Source organism: Arctopsyche grandis, chromosome 3, assembly GCF_051622035.1.
Source record: "Arctopsyche grandis isolate Sample6627 chromosome 3, ASM5162203v2, whole genome shotgun sequence".
NCBI classification, from domain to species: domain Eukaryota; kingdom Metazoa; phylum Arthropoda; class Insecta; order Trichoptera; family Hydropsychidae; genus Arctopsyche; species Arctopsyche grandis.
Genome location: NC_135357.1, coordinates 32805123 through 32829602, shown reverse-complemented (window position 1 = coordinate 32829602; position 24480 = coordinate 32805123). Strand labels below are relative to the sequence as shown.

The 24480-nt window shown below is 35.3% G+C and overlaps 3 protein-coding genes across 3 annotated transcripts; all 3 read right to left on the bottom strand.

Annotated features, from left to right (window-relative positions):
- Positions 1 to 53: 53 nt before the first annotated feature.
- Positions 54 to 16003, bottom strand: LOC143909203 (uncharacterized). Its single transcript, XM_077427105.1, has 7 exons — positions 15875 to 16003; positions 15310 to 15491; positions 14576 to 14677; positions 13983 to 14107; positions 13351 to 13447; positions 340 to 554; positions 54 to 256 (listed from the first exon to the last, which is right to left on the bottom strand). Exons 1-7 carry the CDS (start codon positions 16001 to 16003, stop codon positions 54 to 56), a joined length of 1053 nt encoding a protein of 350 aa, XP_077283231.1.
- LOC143909632 (uncharacterized) lies at positions 14395 to 17594 on the bottom strand. Its single transcript, XM_077427712.1, has 3 exons — positions 17390 to 17594; positions 16997 to 17317; positions 14395 to 16924 (listed from the first exon to the last, which is right to left on the bottom strand). The coding sequence occupies exons 1-3, from the start codon at positions 17513 to 17515 to the stop codon at positions 16034 to 16036; spliced, it is 1338 nt and encodes a 445-aa protein (XP_077283838.1). The 5' UTR covers positions 17516 to 17594; the 3' UTR covers positions 14395 to 16033.
- Positions 17595 to 18765: 1171 nt separating this feature from the next.
- Positions 18766 to 21683, bottom strand: LOC143909075 (uncharacterized). Its single transcript, XM_077426973.1, has 3 exons — positions 21473 to 21683; positions 21077 to 21400; positions 18766 to 21004 (listed from the first exon to the last, which is right to left on the bottom strand). The coding sequence occupies exons 1-3, from the start codon at positions 21578 to 21580 to the stop codon at positions 19865 to 19867; spliced, it is 1572 nt and encodes a 523-aa protein (XP_077283099.1). The 5' UTR covers positions 21581 to 21683; the 3' UTR covers positions 18766 to 19864.
- Between the last annotated feature and the right edge of the window lie 2797 nt (positions 21684 to 24480).

The window sequence follows — 24480 nt, the reverse complement described above, 5'->3', positions numbered from 1 at the left end:
GTAATTAAAAGTGCGTTTTTCTGTATCTAAATTTTTCCTCGGATATGGTCGCATTAGGTCGCAAAGGCTTCATCACCCAGCAGTACAAATGGTTGTACTGGTCCAGTTGTATCTAGAAGTTTTCTGTCGAAGGGTAGATCCGACATTCCCCCATATAGTTTTTTTCCAAAATTAGAATTTCTGAAAATATTGCTATCCGTTTCTTTGTCACAAGATCCAACATCAATGGTGAGAAAGCACAAATTAGAATCTGCTACTGCAATGAGTATTATTGAAAAAAAAAAAATTATAAGAAATTTGACCAACTACGATCAGGGTTGATAATTCGTATGTGTCTACCGTCAACTGCTCCAATACAATTTGGGAAATTTGTTTTAATGTAAAATTGTTCTGCCACCGTCTGCCACGAATCTTTGGTAGGCTCTGGCATTTCTACTGGCTGTAGTACCTCCCACAAAGCTGCACAAGTTTCTTTTATTATTTCAGCTACAGTTGATCTTCCAATTAAAAAGTCTTGTGACAATGTGGTGAAATTCATTCCAGTTGCCAAATACCTATAACAAAACATGTGATTAATTTGTGTTAATTTTTTCAAACTTCTTTTATATCTCACTTACGATTATTATTTGCAGTTAACGAATTACAAAAGAAATGGATGAATTTAAGGGATTATCATATCAAAGAAAAGAGGTTCGATACGACAAGGAGTGGAGGTGTAGCTCCTAAAAAAAGGATGTGCACGTATGTCGAATCTCTTCGATTTTTAGATGGCACTAAAGAATCTCGACCCACGTCGAGCAATGTTAGTGCTGAAGTCAATATTACAGATGTTACTGACGACTTCGCAACTCCGTTGGAGTCGCCAACTTCGAAGACAATGTCGAAGAAAAACAAACCCAACATGACGGCATTTCAGGAAACACTAATCAGCTCGATTACACAAAGCAATACCAAATCCAAAGAAGATTTTAGCACACAATTTTTACTATCCTTAGTATCGGATCTTAATGGTATGAATGAAAGACAAAATGTAGAGTTTCGACTAGAGGTCATGAATGTATTATACAGAATAAAATATCAAACCTATTCAATTCAATATGCAGACCACAATACAACGGAGTATAATTTTCCCACTATAAATTCACCAGAATCAGGTCATTCGTTCGTCAATCAGTCAGGCAGCTTAACCGAGAACGAAAATAATACTTAAGAAAAGGTTTTGTGCACAATTTGAATTTTTTATTTTACTGTCATTTTTACCTTTTATTTTATTATGTGTTTTTATTGTGTTTTTTCAATAAATAAGTCTAAAAATAAATAATATTGTTTTCCTTACCTCAAAGTAACAGTTATCCTTTCTTCGGGTTATGAAGTTTTTCAAGAGAATAAACAACCGAAATGATGCTTTGGCCTTACAAGAGGATTTGTTCAGGCTAGAGGCTTATTGCAGCATAAATAAGTTGGAAATTAATGTAGCAAAATGCTCCTGCATATCCTTCACCAGAAAACTATGTCCAATTGACTTTCCTCATTCAATCAACGGACATAGACTTACAAGGGTATTGGAAATTAGGGATTTGGGAGTCTTATTAAACTCTGATCTATCCTTTAGTAAACATATTGACAATGCTGTAGCTCGAGCGTCGAAGGCTCTCGGGTTCGTCATCCGGTCCTCCAAATGCTTTATTTCTATTAAATCATACAAAATACTATACTGTGCATACGTAAGAAGTATTGTTGAGTTTGCATCCCAAGTTTGGAACCCAGAGTACTCTGGTGCAAGAGACAGATTGGAGCGCATCCAGAAGAGATTCTTGAGTTACATTGGCAGCCGTTTTGGATTATCCTATACATCCTATGAAGATGCTTGTAGGTGTCAGCATCTGCTTCCACTTGTCAAAAGAAGGGAGATAGCTGACATCTCAATAATTTTGAACATCCTTAACGGCTCGATCGACTGTCCTCAATTATTGAGCAGACTATCATTGCGTGTGCCAAATAGAATAACCAGATGTAATGAGCTCCTTTACATACCTAATATTTTTTCTAATTATGGAAGAAGCTCATTCATCTGGCGTGCAAGCTCCACCGTCAACAAACTACTTTCTACAATTTCTATGTTTGACTTATTTAATATTAATGCTATACAAGCTAGAGTGATTATTGCAAATTTGTTTTTCGATGATTAATTTTATTGAAAATTTACGATTGTGATTATGAATTTTTATTTTGATGTATTTTTTTTTCTTTTTGTTTATTGTTATATATTATATTATTTTTATTATTTCATAATTTTTATCATATTATTATCGTTTTGTTATTCTTATTATTTTGATATTTTTATTATACTGTTATTTCTATTTTTTCTTTTTGTTTTCTCTAATTATCTTACTCTATTATCATTTTTGTTTCTTATTTTAAATGTTTAAGCTTTTCTTTTTTTACCTATATGCGAAAATTATTAATGGTTTACTTAAAATAATTATATTTTTTTTACTATCAATCTATGTAACATAATAAACTGTAAATTTTCCAAATAAATAATAAATAAATAAATAAATATAGCATCTCTGAAACGCGTATTTTTTTTGGTTATATGAACCTTCATCATATTGAGAAGCTCATCAAATGTCTGCGTCGACATTCTTTGAGAATTTAATGGATGTACCTAATATTTCTTCCTTCTCATGTCTTCTTCTAAAGCCTCATAAATAACTATAATTGTGATAGGGTCCGTTGCAGTGGCGGCTCGTCCTAATGGGCTGCCGGGCTGCAGCCCCTCCTATAAAATTCTAAAATATATGTTTAATTATACATTTAATATTTTATTTATTAATGATATTTTTTTTATTAGTTGGATGGACGAACTATTGGGGCCTTCGACAGAGTAAATATTACTTACAATATCACCCATATCCAAAAGGGTGATATTGTAAGTAATGTTGACCGTTTCGAAGACCCCACTAACTTGTATGGTGACAGATGAATTAAAATGTTGCTGTACTGGCTGTAAAGTTTTACAGCGCCGCCCTGAACGCCACGCAGCCCGGAGTTTCGGAACGAGAAAGAGAAAGAGCTATTTGCAACTGCAGATAGCTCTTTCTCTTTCACTCACTCTGCCGTTTTGGGCTGGATAGTCGGCAGCCTTCGCCTGTTAAACAACATTCATCTGTCAGTTTGTGTAAGATTTCGCGCGCTTGATCTTACATTTGATTAGTTGAATCGCACGATCACAGCTTTATTCGTTTTCGTTACTCCTAATTGGTTGTGTACGAGCCCTCATCAAATATTCGGTGAGTCGTTTTCATTTTGATAACAGCAAACTTTTTTCAAATCTGTTTTACTTTTTCTCGTAATTTTTATTTAAATATATATAGGATCCGGATGTGAAGGATTCCAAGTGAAACGCAGATTAAGTCAGAACTATGTATTTATTAACACATGCTTCGGGCTTGTTCTCCAACAAGTGACCATAACAACACGCATCCGGTCTTTCCCATGCATACCACACACACTCTATCCCAGCTTGACCAACTATACCTACGGCTCGTTTAAAAATCAATTCTACATTCGGTCATTCCTGACTGTCATTCGCCCTCGGATGACATTCTTCGTCTTTTATATGTTTACAGCATTTCATCTCACATTCTTTTACATTTCATCTTCTACTCTATACAATGTATCATCTTACATTCTTTTAAAACATTTCCTCTATCATCCTCAACAATGTTTCATCTCACATTCTTTTACATTTCATCTTCCACTCTATACAATGTATCATCTTACATTCTTTTAAAACATTTCCTCTATCATCCTCAACAATGTTTAATCTTCCATTCCATAAAATCATCTTATATTCTTCTAAACATGCTTTCAATTGTCACAATTACAATTTAAATCACAATTACAATCATCATCACAACTACATTTCAATACACTTATACATCAATCATTTTACAATTTACATAACAATTACAATTATAACAAATTAAATCTTTACATCGGAAACAATCACATTTTAAAACATTACTAGAATTACATTTCAATACAGTTATCTTATATAAGCATGTAACCAAATTAAAACATGATTCAATATACAAAGCACTTCCCAAAAAATACTAGAATAAGCAATAAAACATTACACTTTTCAATCATCAAATTACAAGTAAGGCTTAACTAAAAACCCTCCAGGTATTTCACTTATTCTCTAATTCACAAACGCACACTTCCCTTCCATCGGTACAACTTAAATTCTATCCAATGCCCGCGGCGATTCTCCGTGACCATCCGATGAATCTGCCGTCACCCCACAGATTTTCTGCTAGTAATTTACCATAAATGAAGTCAACACATATTGGTTCTAGCTCACTGATACATCCAGTAAGTCTTTTCTCAATCCATGGTTCTATTTTCTTTTCCATTGAATTAACATCAATCCGACTACGACCGAGCTTGAAAGTGAATACAGTGTCTTTTGGTGTTGAAATTTTGACTGGGTCCCTTAATCCTTCTTGTGATTTAGCCATATCTTTCTCTTTGTCTTTATGTTTCTCCTTTTCTTTATTCTCATCTTCAGAATTCTTCAAATGACTATAATCCTTAGATCCTTTTCCAAATTGATCATCGGGTGGTTCATCTGTATTTGAAAATGATATGTCTCCGTAATCCAAAAGTCTTTTTCTGTGCAAACCATCACTGTTCACACTTACATCAGCCATGTTCGCATCGTCCTCTTCATTATTGGAAACAATGAGTTCTCTTTGAGCAGACATCTCTCGTGAAGCCCGTTGCTGCAAAGGTCTTTTTCTGTGCAAACCATCACTGTTCACACTTACATCGGCCCTGTTTACATCTCCATCAGCCATGTTCGCATCGTCCTCTTGTGTTGGAATACTGACTGGTTCTCTTATTTCTTCTTGTAATTTAGTCATATCTTTTTCACTCGTGTCCACACCGTCCTCTTGTGTTGGAATACTGACTGGTTCTCTTATTTCTTCTTGTAATTTAGTCATATCTTTTTCACTCGTGTCCACACCGTCCTCTTGTGTTGGAATACTGACTGGTTCTCCTATTTCTTCTTGTGATTTAGTCATATCTGTTTCACCCGTGTCTAGTCGCACTGAAGAAGCGTCTAAAGTAGTTTGAGACGGCGATGCTGCAGGCTGTGTACCATTTGACATCTTTGGTGTTTCACCGGCCCCGCTTGAATCGGAGTCAATGGGCTCTGCTTGAGCAAGCATTTCTCGTTCTTCAAAGACGAGCTCTTCGTCATCCCACTGGAACTCTTCTATCAGCTTCTGCTTAAGGATAGTCCATGATATAATTATCCCTTCTGAATCCAGGAACATTCTCGCTGTTCCTACGCAATATACTCTCCCGTAGACCAGTTGCTGCAGGGGCGTCCAGTGGAAGAACTTCGCAAATTCTTCCATGTGCTCAATCCACTGGCTGATTGGCACACCGCCGATCCCCTTAAACCGTGGCGCGTAAGTCTCGAATTTGTCTCTGTCAAAATATGGCACTTCGTCTTCTTCTTCCTCTTCATCCTCGTCGTCATCATCTTCGTCTAAGTCCGCGAACCTCTGTATCTCCACGACAGTTAGCCGACGTACAACTGACGCTGACAATGGCGTTATCGTCTTGGATATCATCATCGTCGTGTGGCGTGTTCGCTGACGTGACGTCACCGACGTCACGGGCTTCGTCGTACGCGTTCTCGTCATCGCGCGCGCGTCCTAACCTCAACTGTCAAAACTCCGCGTCGTCGTCTGACCGCTTCTGGCTGTCACTGGAATGTCTTCGGGCATCCCGGACAAAGCCCCCAAATATAGGATCCGGATGTGAAGGATTCCAAGTGAAACGCAGATTAAGTCAGAACTATGTATTTATTAACACATGCTTCGGGCTTGTTCTCCAACAAGTGACCATAACAACACGCATCCGGTCTTTCCCATGCATACCACACACACTCTATCCCAGCTTGACCAACTATACCTACGGCTCGTTTAAAAATCAATTCTACATATATTAAGATTTTTTTTCTTTTAAAAATGGAAGAAAAAAATAATTCAGTAAAATATTTACAAAATTTGCACTTTTCGTGACTAGAACTTACCGAAAAAGTCGCTATAAAAGCATTAGGCTGCCTCGCGCCCAATTTAATTATTTCACAGCCTGCAACTAGTAGATCTTTTAGTTACTCGCGAAAATTTAATCCAGACATTTATAAAAAATACAATTGGTTAACGGGATGTAGAGAAAAAAACGCGTTATTTTGTTATCCGTGTCTTTTGTTTGGAGGCGAGTCGCCAGGCGAAGCATCTTGGACGATCATTATTGACTTAAAACATTTAAACGATAAAATTAAAAAATACGAGGGAAGTTTCGAACACTTAAAAAATGTGTGTAATCTCACGATTTTGGGATCGGCTAACATAAAAACCCATTTAAGCGAAGCTTATCGGCGGGAAATAGATAAGCATAACGAAAACGTCAAAAAAAATCGGGTTGTTTTATTTAAAATTATTGATTGCGTTAAATTTTGCGGTAAATTTGAAATGCCAATGAGGGGACACGATGAAAGAGATAATTCAAAAAATCCAGGAGTTTTTCGGGGGCTTCTAGAATATTCACAAAATTTCGACGATTCTTTAAAAAAACATTTTCAAACTTCTTCGGTTTTTAAAGGGACATCAAAAACTATTCAAAATGAACTTTTAGATTGTCTAGCTGTTATGGCAGATGAAACAACCGTTGTATCGATGCATTTTCAACAGGTTAATGTTTTTCGTTACGAATTAGGGGGTAAAGTTTTTGAAAGGTTTTGGGGTTTTTTTAAAAAAATAAGAGCGCAGAAGGTTTAGCAGCATGCATTACTGAACAATTAAAACTAGTTTTAAACGATGACAATGAAAAACTTATTGCTCAAACTTACGACGGTGCCGCTGTAATGAGCGGAGAGAGGGGAGGTGTACAGAAAATTTTGAAACAAACTTATAAAAATGCACACTTAGTTCACTGTTATGCTCATCAACTTAATTTAGTTGTTGAGAAAGCCGCGTCGCGAATCCAGCAAGCACGAATTTTTTTTAGCAATCTTACTGGAGTACCAGCGTATTTTTCGAAATCTTCATCGCGTTTGGACGCACCCCTTTAATGGGTGGTGAATTTTGCTAGTTTTTTTTTCAATAATACTTTGTTACGGGCACAAGTAGGAGATGGTGTAGAATATTATAGTCACAGTTTTTATCAAATGATTATATTCTTTAATTAGCAGTAAATATAAACGAGATTAATTTACAAGTTTGTATTACAAATTAATAGTCTCGAAGTGCTAGTTAGGCAGTTTAATCACAAGTGCCTTGTGAGACTGTTTGATCGCAAGTAACTATGTAGTAATCACAAGTTACTAGTAAGGCAGTTTAATCGCAAGTGAGGTTCAATAGATCTAACATGAGCATTTATACACAAAATAATGATAAGCTTTAACCAATCACAGAATTTTGGTAAATAACAAAGTGATTAAGATACAGAGCAACATCCGTGTGTAAGACAGTTTTAATATTTGATTTATGTATCCTTTGAGAGTATCGAGACATTTTTGAGTAGATAAACAATTTATCATAGAGATAAATAGTGATAATAATATTTGAGGGTTTACATGTGTCGTGGGACAAAATGCAGCTATAGCAATAAAGATTATAAAAAGTAATACTTTGGATTTCAACAGGTCATTAACTATGTCGTCTTATATAACAATCGTGTTAGAAACTCGCATAAATTATAATAGATAAAAGTTAAGTAGATAGGATTGAGCAGAATAGTTGATTGTACAGTGTGGAAGCAATAAAGATATTGAAAGTCTCATAAATAATGAGGGATAACTTTAAGAGATAACATCATAAGTAGTTAAAAATGAAACAGATGTTCAAACTTAAGGCTAAAGGGTAGTATACATAAGTATATACATAGGTTGTAAGATCGTACCACATAACAACTTAAATCCACATGTAAGTGGTCGTACGCCAAAAATTGTGCTTATTTTGTCCTGTTATGACATGATAGAACAATTATGGTGACATTTTTTAGACATCTTTTCAGTGCAACCCCGCCACTAAAAATTATCACGAGCCACCACTGGTCCGTTGTTGTCTATAACAAAAATGTGTGAACAAATGTTGTGAAAACTATAGAGCTCCACGTTCAACACTGTGTACGTACAGTCAGAATATGTACACACTCCGCGGGTCGCTTCCGCCAAATCTCACATGCGTACTGTGTAAGTAAAAACGTATACTGAAAACCCTTCGTGCGACGCAAGCTGTAGGCGCCGTTCCGCCATCGAGATTTTGGAATGCGGTTCCCGTCCGCAAAGCGGCCGCGATCATCCGGAACGGCTAACCGGTGCGGCCGGTTCGCACCGGAAGATCCGTCAAGTGTGCAGAGGCCCTTAAGCTGCGGACGATCGCGGCCGCATTGAGGGCGGAAACCGCAATCCGCCTCGATCGTAACAATTTTTTTTCTGTTATTAAAATTTTGTCCAATACTCGTCTCTTTGCCGTCCTATCACTGTAGCTTTTGTCTTAAGTCCCAAAGGCAAACTATACTTCGGATTTCAAAAATGAATTGAGCGGTGCAGTACATATGTACATACTCACAGCTGTACACGAATGCGCGCGCCGACGACCGACTGACAACCGCACGCGGAATTGAAACATGCGCAGAGCCTGCCTTTGCGGTTCGCACGACCTCTGCGGATGTTTCGATTCCGCGTGCGGCTGCGAACGCTCCGCGACCTTGCATTTTGCATGCTATTGGATGGAATGCGCCGCACTTAGCGGTCGGTCGTCGGCGCGTGCATTCGTGTGCAGCTTGCGTACTACACGATGTTCGACACCGGTCGATTCATTGCTGAAGTCCAAAGTAGAGTTTGCCTTTGGGACTTGAAAGACAAAAGCTACACTGATAGGACGGCAAAGAGACGAGCATGGGATGAAATTTTAAAAGTGTTATACGAGAATTGGGAATTATTCACAGAAAATGAACACATTGAAACCAGTAAGTAATTTATAAGAAATATTAAGTAATTTATAAGTAGAGGTCGGAATCTGAAGGGGCCGGAAACGCGCCGCCTATTGTTCAATCGTTGTAAATCCTTTGTAAAAAAGGTTCGGCAAACCTTTAACAATGCATTTACAATCTTTGAACAATAAACAGCCCCTTCAGATTTCGGTCTCTATTTATAAGTAACTAGCTGAACCCGGCATGCGTTGCAACGCCACAATAACGCATGCAATTCCCGTTTTCGTTCCCGTTCTCGTTCCCGTTCCCATTTGTCGGAAAAACGCAGGTAGCGAACACATTTGAAATTATTGCGTTGCAATGACACTCATTCCCGTTTTTTCCGTTTCCGTTCCCGTTTTTTCCCGTTTTTTTTTCACAGTAATCTTCCCGGACATACACACAACAAATCCTGAAAGTTTCATCGTAATCGGTTCAGTGATTTAGCAGCCTATTCGAGACACACACACAAGTGTGTTCATGTATTGGCTAATACAGCGTTTCCCAACCTTTTTTTACTCGCGTACCACTTGATAGTACATTATGCTAAATTGTACCACTATATAAAAATTATTGTATTTCATGAAGTTTGTTATTACTAGGGGTAGGATAGCCAAGGTGCCGCTTATTGTTCCTTTGTTGAAAATGCTTTGTAAAAAAGGTTCGGCAAACCTTTGACAATGCATTTACAACATTTGAACAATACGCAGTACCCTCTGGGTCCGGGCTTTAGTTATTACAATTGTAATTTCATATATAGTACAGATTTGCATTTTAAGGAATATGAAGACGCAATGAATCTGTTTTGTTAAGGCATTTTGTGGAAAAAAAGTTATTTGCGGAGTCGCAATTATAATATGCTCAAAGTTTAATATATTTATCTACTATTTTGTCATACTTCTATTACTATAAGTACATACTCTGTAATTTTGTGTTTGTATTAAAATCATTTATTTTCTTTTCTTAATTAAATCTCCTTATAAAATAAATTTAATAAGATCCTTGTACTTGTTTCGAGGATTTTTTTTTTAATTCGGTTCAAATTATGCGAGATATACCGTTGAGTCTGGAACTGCATTTAATTTCAATATTTGTCTTTTATACAAATATATGAAGAGAAAGCTCTCTCAACCAGTTCAGTGCTAGTAAACGGCAGCATAAATTTAAGCGGTTTGTCAGCAAGCTGTTCATATTCTTCACTGATATCTAGCCAAAAATTAAAACCTTATTTTTTTAAATTCAGCTTTTAAAATGTTATCACTTGAAAGTTCAATTAAGTTCTTTTTTTTCTTGATTGATAATGACGTAACTGTCCGAAAATGTTCATTATTAAAAGGGTTTAAAATCCAATTGTTTGCTTCTTCAGGTTTGGAAAAGCACTGCGTAAGGTTTCAAATACTTCAGATCGTTCCTTTTCGATACACAGCCTCCAAAAATCTAATTTTCTAATAATATTTTCAATTTTATCCGCAATATTAAATATCGTTTTCGAGCTGTTCTGAAGTATCAAATTCAAGTTATTTATTTATTGGAGCGCTAACGGGGTAAATTTAAAAAGCACTCCAAAATCCATGCCGGATCAGAGGAAAACTGTAGATTTTGCCAGATTTTCGATAATAGACTGTACAAACTGACGTCGATTATGATTAGTAAAGATAATGTTTTTTAATTATATAAAAAATATCTCTATTTTTATGATTGTAAATCATTTATTACTGCATGTCCGCCATTAATGATTTTTCTTTTGCGTACCACTAAGCATCAACCGCGTACCACAAAGTGGTACTAATATACCGAATGCGTATTCAACACACCTTCTCGCTCGGCTCAGACGGTAATTAAAAGTGCGTTTTTCTGTATCCAGCAGTACAAATGGTTGTACTGGTCCAGTTGTATCTAGAAGTTTTCTGTCGAAGGGTAGATCCAACATACCCCCATATAGTTTTTTTTCCAAAATTAGAATTTCTGAAAATATTGCTATCCGTTTCTTTGTCACAAGATCCAACATCAATGGTGAGAAATCACAAATTAGAATCTGCTACTGCCATGAGTATTATTGAAAAAAAAAATTATAAGAAATTTGACCAACTACGATCAGGGTTGATAATTCGTATGTGTTTACCGTCAACTGCTCCAATACAATTTGGGAAATTTGTTTTAATGTAAAATTGTTCTGCCACCGTCAGCCACGAATCTTTGGTAGGCTCTGGCATTTCAACTGGCAGTAGCACCTCCCAGAAAACCGCACAATTTTCTTTAATTATTTCAGCTACAGTTGATCTTCCAATTAAAAAGTCCTGTGACAATGTGGTGAAATTCATTCCAGTTGCCATAGATATATAACAAAACATGTGATTAATTTGTGTTAATTTTTATTTGCAGTTAACGAATTACAAAAGAAATGGAGGAATTTGAGAGACTATTTTATAAAAGAAAAGAGGCTTGGTACGACAAGGAGTGGAGGTGCAGCTCTTAAAAAAAGAAAATGCACTTATGTCGAATCTCTTTGCTTTTTGGAAAGCACAAAGGAATCTCGTCCCACGTCGAGCAACGCAAGTGCTGAAGTCAGTATTCTACATACTACAGATCTTACTGACGACCCCGCAACTGATCTTACTGACGACCCCGCAACTCCATTGGAGTCACTAACTTCGAAGACAACGTCGAAGAAAAACAAAGGCCACAACATGACGGCATTTCAAGAGGCTTTGATCAACTCGATGACACAAAACAATGCTCCTCCCGAGGAGGATTCCAGTACTAAATTTTTATTGTCTTTAGTATCCGACCTTAATAGTATGAACGAGAGGCAAAATTTGGAGTTTCGACTAGAGGTCATGAATTTGTTATACAAAATAAAATATCAAACCCATGAAAATTCTACTCAATATTCAGGCCAAAATACAGTTCGTCAGTCATTCAGGCAGTTCCAGAACGAAGATAATAATTAAGTAAAGGTTTTGTGTACAATTTGAATTTTTACTTTATCTATGTACGTAGTAACAAAAGATGAAGTTTTGTGATCATGCGAAAATTCGAACTCGAGATTTTGACTGATTCGAACTCGGAATCGATTACTGATCACGTTTTCATGATCTAGAAAAAATGTGTGTGTGGCTGTGTATTTTGGGGATTTTTTTGAACACCGTTAGTCCTATCGAACTGAAACTTACATAGTATCGGTTACTGAGATTTTTATCGACACGACGTAAATTTTTTTCAAATTTTTCAATTGACTGGAAATGGTACCTCCCTTTATAGGCCCCTTTTTTAATTTTTTGAATTCAATTATCTCCCAAACTGATAACTAAATTGAATTAAAAGTTTTTTATATGTAACAGAAATTATAAATTTTATAACCTAATATTTTTTAAATATTTTTATCTGAACCGGAAGTAGTACTTGTACTCTAGATAATCGAGGTGTTTTATGTTTTTCTCAGAAACCTTCTGGTTTATTGAACTGAAATTTGATATCTAGAAGTTTAAGCGTAATTACAAGTTATGCATAAAATTTCGTAAGCATCCCTCTACCGGCAGTGGCAGTTTACTCTTGTTCGATTTTTCTTCCACTATTTTTTTCGACCCCTTAAAACATGTGTGTTCTTCACGAAAAAATTCAAGTATAATTATTTTATCAATGTGATGAAAATAAAAATCACTAAATTTAATAAACCACAAGTGTGATTTTTTTCCTCTTAGAAAGGTCAAAAATGTTGTCGCCTGGATTCTGTCCACACCCCTGAACGTATTAAGCTGAAAATTTATATTTGTATTCTTTATGTACTAACTTAGAGCTGATAAGGTTTTGGTCAGAATTCGTAATCCGGAAGTAGTATTTTTTTAAAGCAATATTTCATTATTTTATTTTGACCTTTTAAATTATTTTTATTTTCTTGATATTTAATTTGTATAATACTGATAGTGATTTTAAGTAATAAAAAAAAAATTAACAAAATCCGAGAACCGGAAGTAGAACTTTTGTCTTGTGCAAGTTTCCATACATTTGTATCGAAAATGCTGTCTTAGATATTAGTATTTCATAATGCTGCCGATATGTGTGAATGGACTGTACGGTTCAATATAGAATTTTGTTTTGTGACTTTCTTATATTCCTCAAATAGATAGAGTCATGGATTGGTCACACCCGAATTCATAAACCCGGTTTACTAATTCTAACGTTTTGGTCAGAATTCGTAAACCAGAAGTGGTATTTTTTTTTATCTTTTATTTTATTATGTTTTTTTTTTCAATAAATAAGTCTAAAAATAAATAATATTGTTTTCCTTACCTCAAAGTAACAGTTATCCTTTCTTCAGGGGATATAGCATCTCTGATACGTGTATTTTTCTTGGTTATATGAACCTTCATCATACGGCCGTCGACTGCTGCAGCACGACACAACACAACACGGCAAAGTTGATGCAAAAGGCAACTCTGTCGCGTGACGCGTAGTGCGTTATATCTCATACAATTGCATACAAACAATATTTGGCCGCACGCTGCCGTTCGTGTCGCAGACGTATAGTGCGGTCAGACCTTTAAAATCTATAAATCGATCCATATTCCATATTCAAAAAAAGACTCCAATATATGTACAATCTTGCAACAATATAAAATAAACAAAAGAAGTCTATTAATGAATGTATTTTTACAAAACTAGTTCCATCTTCTTCATTGTTGTTAAAATATAATGCTCATAATCTAAATGCCAAACCACAATCTAAAATACTCAGCAGTTAGTGATTTCCATCGAGAAATTCTACTTTCGTTATAAATTCAGAAATTCCGGTGTCAACCAGTCTTTATGAACATTGACACGGACTACACGACCCATGTTCAATGCATTTTTTTTCAATACTACCTTGAAAGGCTTAACGGGTAGTGTCCTTATTTATTTTTTACATATTTAAAAACAACAACACCGATAGGCGTATTTCAGGCTGATAGGCTTGTTGGCACAACGCCGATCGGCGTAGGTAGCATTAAAAGGGTTAACTATGTTTGACCCACTTAATTCGAATATGACAATATTTTTTGTTGGCTTGCTATCGTTTAGGAGATATGAGCGTTTAAAAAAATAAGCAATTTTTACATATTTTAAGCTTTTGCATTCTTTACTTCAAAATCTAGTATTTCTTTGCCAAAAGTGAGTACTGAAATCAGTACTCACTTCTTTTCTATTTATATAAAATCTTTTTTCTATTTCTATAAAAATATTTTTGTATTTTTCAGTGCTATGTAATGAAATTGTAGAAATATAAAAACAAGATATAAAATACGTTTCAATATATGTAGGATATTTTAGTTTTAATATTTTTATTTTTATTTTATTAAATATATATGTACATACATATACTATATGGACACAAGGTTAGACTATTCTTTTTACACAATAACAATTTTTCAAACATTGAATACGATAGAGACGGGTCTACGTGACGAGACAGAATGTTAAATGACAGAAAACGCAAATATCGGAAGGCAAAGATCGATAGCTCGAATATGTGAGAAACCGAGGGGGAGGATACTGATTTGTTGGTTTCGTCATAAAAATTAAGCTAGGTAGATCTCGCCAGCAACATATTGAGACGGGACTAAAACCTGCAGCCTCTTTACTGGTATGCAATAGCATTATTAGTACATTATGATATTATTATATGTTATACTAGTGGTTTTACCCGGCTTCGCTCGATATTTATAAAAAAATTATTTGTTTTTTATTAAATTTATTTAAATCGAAAAAAAAAACTAATCAGAAATTACACACACACACACACAAAGAATGGTATTTTTTTTATATATGTATATGTATAAGGGAATCGGAACGGAAAAAAATCTTGATGCGGAACTGAAAAAGGAATCGGAATCGGAACTGAAACACGAATCCGGATCTGGAACTGAGTAAGGAATCGTAATCCGGAACAGGAAATGAAAATGGAACCGGAAACAGGAAATGAAAAATGGAATCGGGAATAGTAAATGAAAAATGAATTCAGAACTGGAACAAAATGAAGAATCCGGAGCAGGAAATGAAAAAGGAATCCGGATCCGGAACTGAAACAGAATTCCGGATCCAGAATTGAAAGAGGAAGTGGGATCCAGAACTGAAAAAGGAATCGGGATACGGAACTGAAAAAGGAATCGGGATCCGATACTGAAAACGGAATCTAGGACAGGAACTGAAACAGGAATTTAGAACCGGAAATGAAAAAGAGATCGGGATCCGGTACCGAAAAAAGGAATCAACATCCTAAACTGAATAAGTAATCGGGATCCGGAATTGAAAAAGGAATCGGGATCCAGGACTGAAACAGGATTCCTAAGAGGAACTGAAAAAGAAATCCAGATCTGCAAACGAAAAACGAATCCGGAACCGGAACTGAAAAAGGAATCGGGATCCGTAACTGAAACATGAATCGGAATCGAAATCTGAACAGAAAAGAATCGAAAAGAAAATAAATCGAAATTTATATTTTTTGAATAACACGTCACGGATTCTACCACCCAAACCTTACACACATACTTGCATTAAACCTTAAAAAGTCTCTTTCGAAATTATATATAGGTACATATGCATATACACAGTTTAGAATCTGTTCTGTCTAAGGTTGTGATACTTTCCATTTGATATTGCAATGGCACACAGGTTTTACTCGGTATGCCGCTTCACATGATTTACAACATTATAATTCGAAGTAAAGGATTTTGAGCAACCACCACATTTGTGCACTTTGTAAGGTGATATCCTTCAAAGTGAACGACTTCGAATGAATGTCTCATTTGGACCGTCTCCCTTCGGTATGAGTTTTTACATGTCTCTTGAGGGAAGAACTATGAGTGAATGACGACAAACAAATTTCACATTTGTGTTGTTTTATCCCATTATGAGAATTCATATACTCCACATAGATAGATTTAGCAGCGAACACTTTAGAACACATTTCACATGTTTAAATGTGAAAAATTGAGACTCAGTTTAAATGTGAAACATGTGTTAAACACCGAGTGTTTAACACATGTTTCCTCAGGGTAGACTTATAAGTGAATGAAATCAGACACATATCACATTGGTATGGTTTTAACCCATTGTGAGAATTCATATGATCCATTAGATAAGATTTAGCAGTGAACAATTTAGAACATATTTCACATTTGTGCGATTTTGCCCCAGTGTGAGTTTTTACATGTTTATTGAGGGTAGACCTTTGAGTGAATAAAATCAAACAAACTTCACATTGGTATGGTTTTATCCTTTTATGTGAAATCATATGCCTTACGAGGGTGGGCTTAGTAATGAATGATTTAGAACACATTTTGCACTTGTGTGGAGTTCCTTTTTTGTGAGTTTCTACATGTCTCCAAAAGGAGGACCTATGAGTGAATGAAAAAAAACAAACTTCACATTGGTATGGTTTTATCCCTTTGTGTGAATTCATATGCTCTACGAGGGTGAGCTTAGTAATGAATGATTTAGAACACATTTTGCACTTGTATGCAGTTCCTGTTTTGTGAGTTTGTACATGTCTCCAAAAGGAAGTCCTATTAGTGAATGAAATCAAACACACTTCACATTGGTATGGTTTTATCCCTTTGTGTGAATTCATATGCTTTACGAGGGTGAGCTTAGTAATGAATGATTTAGAACACATTTTGCACTTGTGTGCAGTTCTTGTTTTGTGAGTTTTTAGATGTCTCCAAAAGGAGGACTTATGAGTGAATGAAATCAAACAAACTTCACATTGGTATGGTTTTATCCCTTTGTGTGAATTTATATGCTCTACGAGGGAGGGCTTAGTAGTTAACGATTTTGAACAAGTTTCACATTTGTATGGGTTTTCCTGCATGGGTTTTCCTCCTGGTGTCTGCAACATAAAACGAATATTATACAATTATATTCATATATTTGTTACACTTGCCAAATTTCGAATTCATACTTGTGAGTTTTTCCTAGCATTTTCATTTTCTATTAAGGCGTTTTGCTTTGAATGGTCTGCTGAAAATTCTTTTCCCGAATTGCTTGACTCCGATTCATTGGTCGCATCTTCAACGGCCGATGTTGAATTAATATCAATCTCATCCTCCCAAATTAAATCATCCAATATAACTTCTTCTATTTTGATATCTAAACTCTCAGCGAGCCTTAGTCTGTGTGTTTCTTCACTCTGAATACAAATGTTTCTAAATTTGCTCAACAATTTCAGATTGTTTTTACATAAAAGACATATCGTGTCTGGTAACAAATCATCTGTATTAACCTGTAATATAAATAATAATAATGAATCTCTGTTGAGCTAACGATTGATTTGTCAAAAGTATCTGTAACCGACTTGCAGCTGACAGCAAGTCAAAATGCATTGAACCAGTGAATGAGGATAATCGTGGATGGAAACAGAAGACTCAACTGGAACAGAACAGAGACAAAGTCTACATTCCATAACTTGGATAAAAATCATTAATTCGAACAAGTTACATATTTGCAAACGTCAAATGATAACCCGAACTGTCAAAAATTATTCATCGTGATCTGGTCTAAACTTAAAGCTGTTTTCAGCCATGTTCCCTAAATATAAAATACTAGTGTTGTGCCCGTTGATTTCAACGAGTGGATTCGAAAAGAAATTGAAACACGAATAAAAATAAAGTTAGAGAAATTGAAACGACTGGTTTCGGAAAGTAATTGATGCACGAATTAAAAATTATGAATCACGATCCATGTTCAATGCTTTTTTTTCAATACTACCTTGAAAGGCTTAACGGGTGGTGTTTTTATTTATTTTTTACATACTTAAAAACAACAACGCCGATAGGCGTATTTCAGGCTGATAGGCTTGTGGGCACAACGCCGATTGACGTTGGTCAATCGGCGTTGGTTAACTAAATTTAAATTCAAAGGGTTAACTAAATTTGACCAACTTAATTCGAATATGACAATATTTTTTGGTGGCTTGCTATCGTTTAGGTGATATGAGCGTTTAAAAAAATGAGAATTTTTTTACAGATTTTAAGCTTTTGCATTCTTTACTTCAAAATCTAGTATTTCTTTGCCAAAAGTGAGTACTGATTTCAGTACTCACTTCTTTTCTATTTATATAAAATCTTTTTTCTATTTCTATAAAAATATTTTTGTATTTTTCAGTGCTATGTAATGAAATTGTAGAAATATAAAAACAAGATATAAAAGACGTTTCAATATATGTAGGATATTTTAGTTTTAATATTTTTATTTTTATTTTATTAAATATATATGTACATACATATACTATATGGACACATGGTTAGACTATTTTTTTACACAAGTAATAACAATTTTTCAAACATTGAATACAAACATTTCAAACATTGAATACGATAGACACATACTATGATACAATGGACAATCAACATCTTTTTTAATATATGTATAGAAAATTTGCGAGAAATAAATTATGGGGGTAGCATATTTTTTTATAAGATTCAAAAAATTCGAGATGCTAATAACTCGAATATGTGAGAAACCGAGGGGGAGGATACTGATTTATTGGTTTCGTCATAAAAATTAAGCTAGGTAGATCTCGCCAGCAACGTATTGAGACGGGACTAGAACCTGCAACCTTTTTACTGGTATGCAATAGTATTATTAGTACATTATGCTGTGATTATATACAATACTAGTGGTTTTACCAGGCTTTGCTCGCTATTTATAAAAATATATTTGTTTTTTATTAAATTTATTTAAATCGAAAAAAAAAATAATTATGACAACTAATCAGAAATTACACACACACACACACACACACACAAAGAATGGTCTTTTTTTATATATAAGGGAATCGGAACGGAAAAAAAGTCTTGATACGGAACTGAAAAAGGAATCGGGATCGGAACTGAAACACGAATCCGGATGTGGAACTGAGTAAGGAATCGTAATCCGGAACTGAAAGAGGAATCCGGAACAGGAAATGAAAATGGAATCGGGAACAGGAAATGAAAAATGAATTCGGAACTGGAACAAAATGAAGAATCCGGAGCAGGAAATGAAGAAGGAATCCGGAACTGGAACAGAATAAAGAATTGGCAACAGGAAATGAAAAAGGAATCCGGATCTGGAACTAAAACAGGATTCCGGATACGGAACTGAAAGAGGAAGTGGTATCCGGAACTGAAAAAGTAATCGTGATACGGGTCTGAAAAAGGATTCGGGATCCGATACTGAAACCGGAATCTGGAACAGGAATTTAGAACTGGAAATGAAAAAGAGATCGGGATCCGGAACTCAAAAAAGGAATTAACATCCTTAACTGAAAAAGAATTCGGGATCCGGAATTGAAAAAGGAATCGGGATCCGGAACTGAAACAGGATTGATAAGAGGAACTGAAAAATGAATTCGGAACTGGAAATGAAAAACGAATCCGGAACCGGAAATGAAAAAGGAATCGGGATGCGAAACTGAAACATGAATCGGAATCGAAATATGAACAGAAAAGAATCGAAAAGAAAATTATATTTTTTCGATAACACGTCACGGATTCTACCACCCAAACCTTACATGCATACTTGCATTAAACCTTACAAAGTATCTTTCGAAATAATATATTAGATATAGGTACAAATGCATATACACAGATTAGAATCTGTTCTGTCTACTTTCCATTTGATATTGCACACAGGTTTTACTCAGTATGCCGCTTCACATGATTTACAACATTATATTTCGAAGTAAAGGACTTTGAGCAACCACCACATTTGTGCACTTTTTTCCAGTGTGAGATTTCAATTGAAAATATAGGATATCCTTCAAAGTGAACGACTTCGAATGGATGTCTCATTTGGACCGTCTCCCTTCGGTATGAGTTTTTACATGTCTCTTGAAGGAAGAACTATGAGTGAATGACGACAAACAAATTTCACATTTGTGTGGTTTTATCCCATTATGAGAATTCATGTGCTCCACATAGCTAGATTTAGCAGTGAACACTTTAGAACACATTTCACATTTGAACAGTCTCTCCTCAGTGTGAGTTTTTAAAACATGTTTCCTCAGGGCAGACCGATGAGTGAATGAAATCAGACACGCATCACATTGGTATGGTTTTAACCCATTGTGAGAATTCATATGATCCATTAGATTGGATTTAGCAGTGAAAAATTTAGAACACATTTCACATTTGTGCGATTTTGCCCCAGTGTGAGTTTTTATATGTCTCTTGAGGGCAGATCTTTGAGTGAATGAAATCAAACAAATTTCACATTGGTGTGGTTTTATCCCTTTGTGAGAATTCATATGGTCTATGAAGCTAGATTTAGTAGTAAACAATTTAGAACACGTTTCACATTCGAACAGTTTTTTCTCGGTGTGAGATTTCAATACATGTTTCCTAAGAGCAGACCTATGAATGAATGAAATCAAACAAACTCTACATCGGTATGATTTTATCCCGTTGTGGGAATACATATGCTCCACAAGTTTAGATTTAATTGTGAAAGATTCAGAACATATTTCGCATTTGTGCGATTCTGCCTCAGTGTGAGATTCCAAATGATCCACGAGGAAATACTTCAGAGCGAACGACTTTGCGCAAATGTCACATTTAAACTGTTTCTCCTCGGGGTGATTTTTTACATGTCTCAAGAGGGCAGATTTATGAGTGAATGAAGTCATACAAACTTCACATTGAAATGGTTTTATCCCATTGTGAGAATTCACATGATCCAGGAGGTTACGTTTAACAGTGAACGTTTTAGAACACATTTTGCACTTGTGTGCAGTTCCTATTTTGTGAGTTTTTACATGTCTCCCAAAGGAGGACCTATGAGTGAACGAAATCAAACAAATTTCACATTGGTATGGTTTTATCCCTTTGTGTGAATTCATATGCTCTACGAGGGTGGGCTTAGTAGTGAACGATTTTGAACAAGTTTCACATTTGTATGGGTTTTCCTGCATGGGTTTTCCTCCAGGTGTCTGCAACATAAAACGAAGATTATACAATTATATACATATATTTGTTACACTTGCCAAATTTCGAAGTCATACTTGTGAGTTTTTCCTAGCATTTTCATTTTTTATTATTAAGGCGTTTTGCTTTGAATGGTCTGCTAAACATTCTTTCCCTGAATTGCTTGAATCCGATTCATTAATCGCATCTTCAACGGCCGATGTTGAATTAATATGAATCTTATCCTCCCAAATTAAATCTTCCAATATAACTTCTTCTATTTTGATATCGTAACTCTCAGCGAGCCTAAGTTTCTGTGTTTCTTCACTCTGAATACAAATGTTTCTAAAATTGTTCAACAATTTCAGATTGTTTTTACATAAAAGACATATCGTGTCTGGTAACAAATCATCTTTATTAACCTGTAAAATAAATAATAATAATGAATCTCTGTTGAGCTAACGATTGATTTCTCAAAAGTATCTGTAACCGACTTGCAGCTGACAGCATGTCAAAATGCATTGAACCAGTGAATGAGGATTATCGTGGATGGAAACAGAAGATTCAATTGGAACAGAACAGAGACAAAGTCTACATTCCATGACTTGGATAAAAAATCATTAATTCGAACAAGTCACATATATGCAAACGTCAAATGATAACTGTCAAAAATTATTCATCGTGATCTGGTCTAAATTTAAAGCTGTTTTCAGCCATGTTCCCTAAATATTAAATATTGGCAACAAATTAAATGGCCAGTAGTTTAGAAAATTTCTGCAAGTATGTAAATCAGTTTTTATTTACATAATGATCAGTATTATATTATTAAATCTGAGTATAAATAAAAAAAATGTAATACATTCGCTAGAATAAATAGCAATGCCCGTTGGATGGTACACTAGTCTGATAACAAACTATTAATTAAAATAAATAGATGGATAATATGCTGTCGGATGGAACTTGTAATTAATGAAATATTTATTCTATGTATGTAGAGTTCGTTCAGCGAAAGAGCAACCAAATTCTGAGTGTTAGTGTAAATACATGCACTAGTCATTAGCAGGGCCGCCAGGAGGAATCCCGGGTCCTAGAAAAATAGTTCCATACCCTATGACAAACCAAAAAAAAATTGTTTTGTATATTTTTTTATCCAAGCAGACGAGGAATTAATTAATTTTGTGATTCGACCAAACAGAAATCGGTCGAACCGGGCGTTTTCATACGAAACATTAATTGAGTGGTGTAGTATTCCGTACTTTCCAGTATTTCCCACTCCTGAAGCCAGAAAAGGATCTAAGAAACTCAGAAATCGTGGGTTTCAAAAAACCCATCACCTTAAAAATTCTAAAAAAAAACCATTTACTTAAATAGTTGACAAACTTATTACTTTTAAAATAACCATTGAGTTTGTACTATATTTATCTACTTTTTTAAACACACTTTTTATATAAATGGAGAAACCATATATAGTCGGAACAGGCAAGCTTTTCAATAGCAAATCCAAGGAATTGATATTAAAAGTCTATATATGGTGTGCTTGTACACATCTAATTAATAATTCTACGGTTCTTGTCATGGATATAACTGCAGAAGCCCTAAAAGTTTCCAAAACGTCAATTAAAGAAATATATAAAAGAGAATAAAGTTCGGTACAAAAATAAACACAAAACGTGCTTACTTCACGAAACCTAACCAAACCTAACCTTACCATCACCGAAATCAAAGAATTTGACAATGCAAAAATATCCACAAAACTTGCTTACCTCACCAAACCTAACCATAACTAATCTCAACATCACCAAAATCAAAGAATTTGACATTGCCAAAATATACACAAAACGTGCTAACCTCACCACACCTAACCCAACCTAACCTAACCTTCACCGAAATCAAAGAATTCGACATTGCCAAAATATCCACAAAACGTGCTAACCTCACCAAACCTAACCTAACCATCACCGAAATCAATGAATTCGACATTGCAGAAATATACACTAAACGTGCTAACCTCACTAAACCTAACCCAACATAACCTAACCATAACCGAAATGAAAGAATTGCATATTCCAAAAATATACACAAATCGTGCTTGCTTCACGAAACCTAACCCAACCTAACCTAACCATCACGGAAATCAAAGAATTTGACAATGCAAAAATATCCACAAAACTTGCTTACCTCACCAAACCTAACCCAAACTAACCTAACCATCACCGAAATCGAAGAATTCGAAATTGCAAAAATATCCACAAAACGCGCTTACCTCACCAAACCTTACCCAACCTAACCTAACCATCAACGAAATCAAAGAATTCGACATTGCAAAAATATCCAAAAAACGTGCTAGCCTCACCAAACCTTACCCAACCTAACCTAAGCATCACCGAAATCAAAAAATTTGACAATGCATAAAATATCCACAGAAATTGCTTACCTTACAAAACGGAACCCAAACTAACCTAAACAGCACCGAAATCGAAGAATTCGACATTGCCAAAATATCCACAAAACATGCTAACCTCACCAAACCTAACCCAACCTAACCTAACCATCACCGAAATCAATGAATTCGACATTGCAAAAATATAAACAAAACGTGCAAGCCTCACTAAACCTAACCCAACCTAACCAAACCATCACCAAAATCAAAGAATTTGACAATGCAAAAATATCCACAAAACTTGCTTACCTCACCAAACCTTACAGAAACTAATCTCAACATCACCGAAATCAATGAATTTGACATTGCAAAAATATACACAAATCGTGCTAGCTTCACGAAACTAAACCCAACCTAACCTAACCATCACCGAAATCAATGAATTCGACATTGCAAAAATATACACAAAACGTGCTTACCTCACCAAACATTACACAACCTAACCTAACCATCACCAAAATCAAAAAATTTGACAATGCAAAAATATCCATAAAACTTGCTTACCTCACAAAACCTTACAGAAACTAATCTCAACATCACCGAAATCAAAGAATTCGACATTGCCAAAATATACACAAAACGTGCTTACCTCACCACACCTAACCCAACCTAACCTAACCTTCACCGAAATCAAAGAATTCGACATTGCCAAAATATCCACAAAACGTGCTAACCTCACCAAACCTAACCTAACCTAATCTAACCATCACTAAAATCAACGAATTCGACATTGCCAAAATATCCACAAAACGTGCTTACCTTACTTAACTTATCCCAACCTAACCTAACCATCACCGAAATGAAAGAATTGGACATTCCAAAAATATACCCAAATCGTGCTTGCTTCAAAACCTAACCCAACCTAACCTAACCATCACCGAAAACAAAGAATTCGACATTGCCAAAATATCCACAAAACGTGCTAACCTCACCAAACCTTACGCAACCTAACCTAACCATCACCGAAATCAAAGAATTCGACATTGCCAAAATATCCACAAAACGTGCTAACCCCAACAAACATAACCCAACCTAACCTTACCATCACCGAAATGAAAGAAT

Coding starts and splice junctions, on each gene's coding strand:
- LOC143909203 (XM_077427105.1), bottom strand. CDS start 16,003: ATGTGTTCTAAAGTGTTCGCTGCTAAATCTATCTATGTGGAGTATATG. Junction 13,448..13,982: donor CCTGAAATACGCCTATCGGT/GTTGTTGTTTTT, acceptor GTCGTGCTGCAG/CAGTCGACGGCCGTATGATG. Junction 257..339: donor TTGTATTGGAGCAGTTGACG/GTAGACACATAC, acceptor TACTCATTGCAG/TAGCAGATTCTAATTTGTGC.
- LOC143909632 (XM_077427712.1), bottom strand. CDS start 17,515: ATGATTTTTATCCAAGTTATGGAATGTAGACTTTGTCTCTGTTCTGTT. Junction 17,318..17,389: donor TGACTTGCTGTCAGCTGCAA/GTCGGTTACAGA, acceptor TTTATATTACAG/GTTAATACAGATGATTTGTT. Junction 16,925..16,996: donor ATGCTAGGAAAAACTCACAA/GTATGAATTCGA, acceptor TTTATGTTGCAG/ACACCAGGAGGAAAACCCAT.
- LOC143909075 (XM_077426973.1), bottom strand. CDS start 21,580: ATGGAATGTAGACTTTGTCTCTGTTCTGTTCCAATTGAATCTTCTGTT. Junction 21,401..21,472: donor TGACATGCTGTCAGCTGCAA/GTCGGTTACAGA, acceptor TTTATTTTACAG/GTTAATAAAGATGATTTGTT. Junction 21,005..21,076: donor ATGCTAGGAAAAACTCACAA/GTATGACTTCGA, acceptor TTTATGTTGCAG/ACACCTGGAGGAAAACCCAT.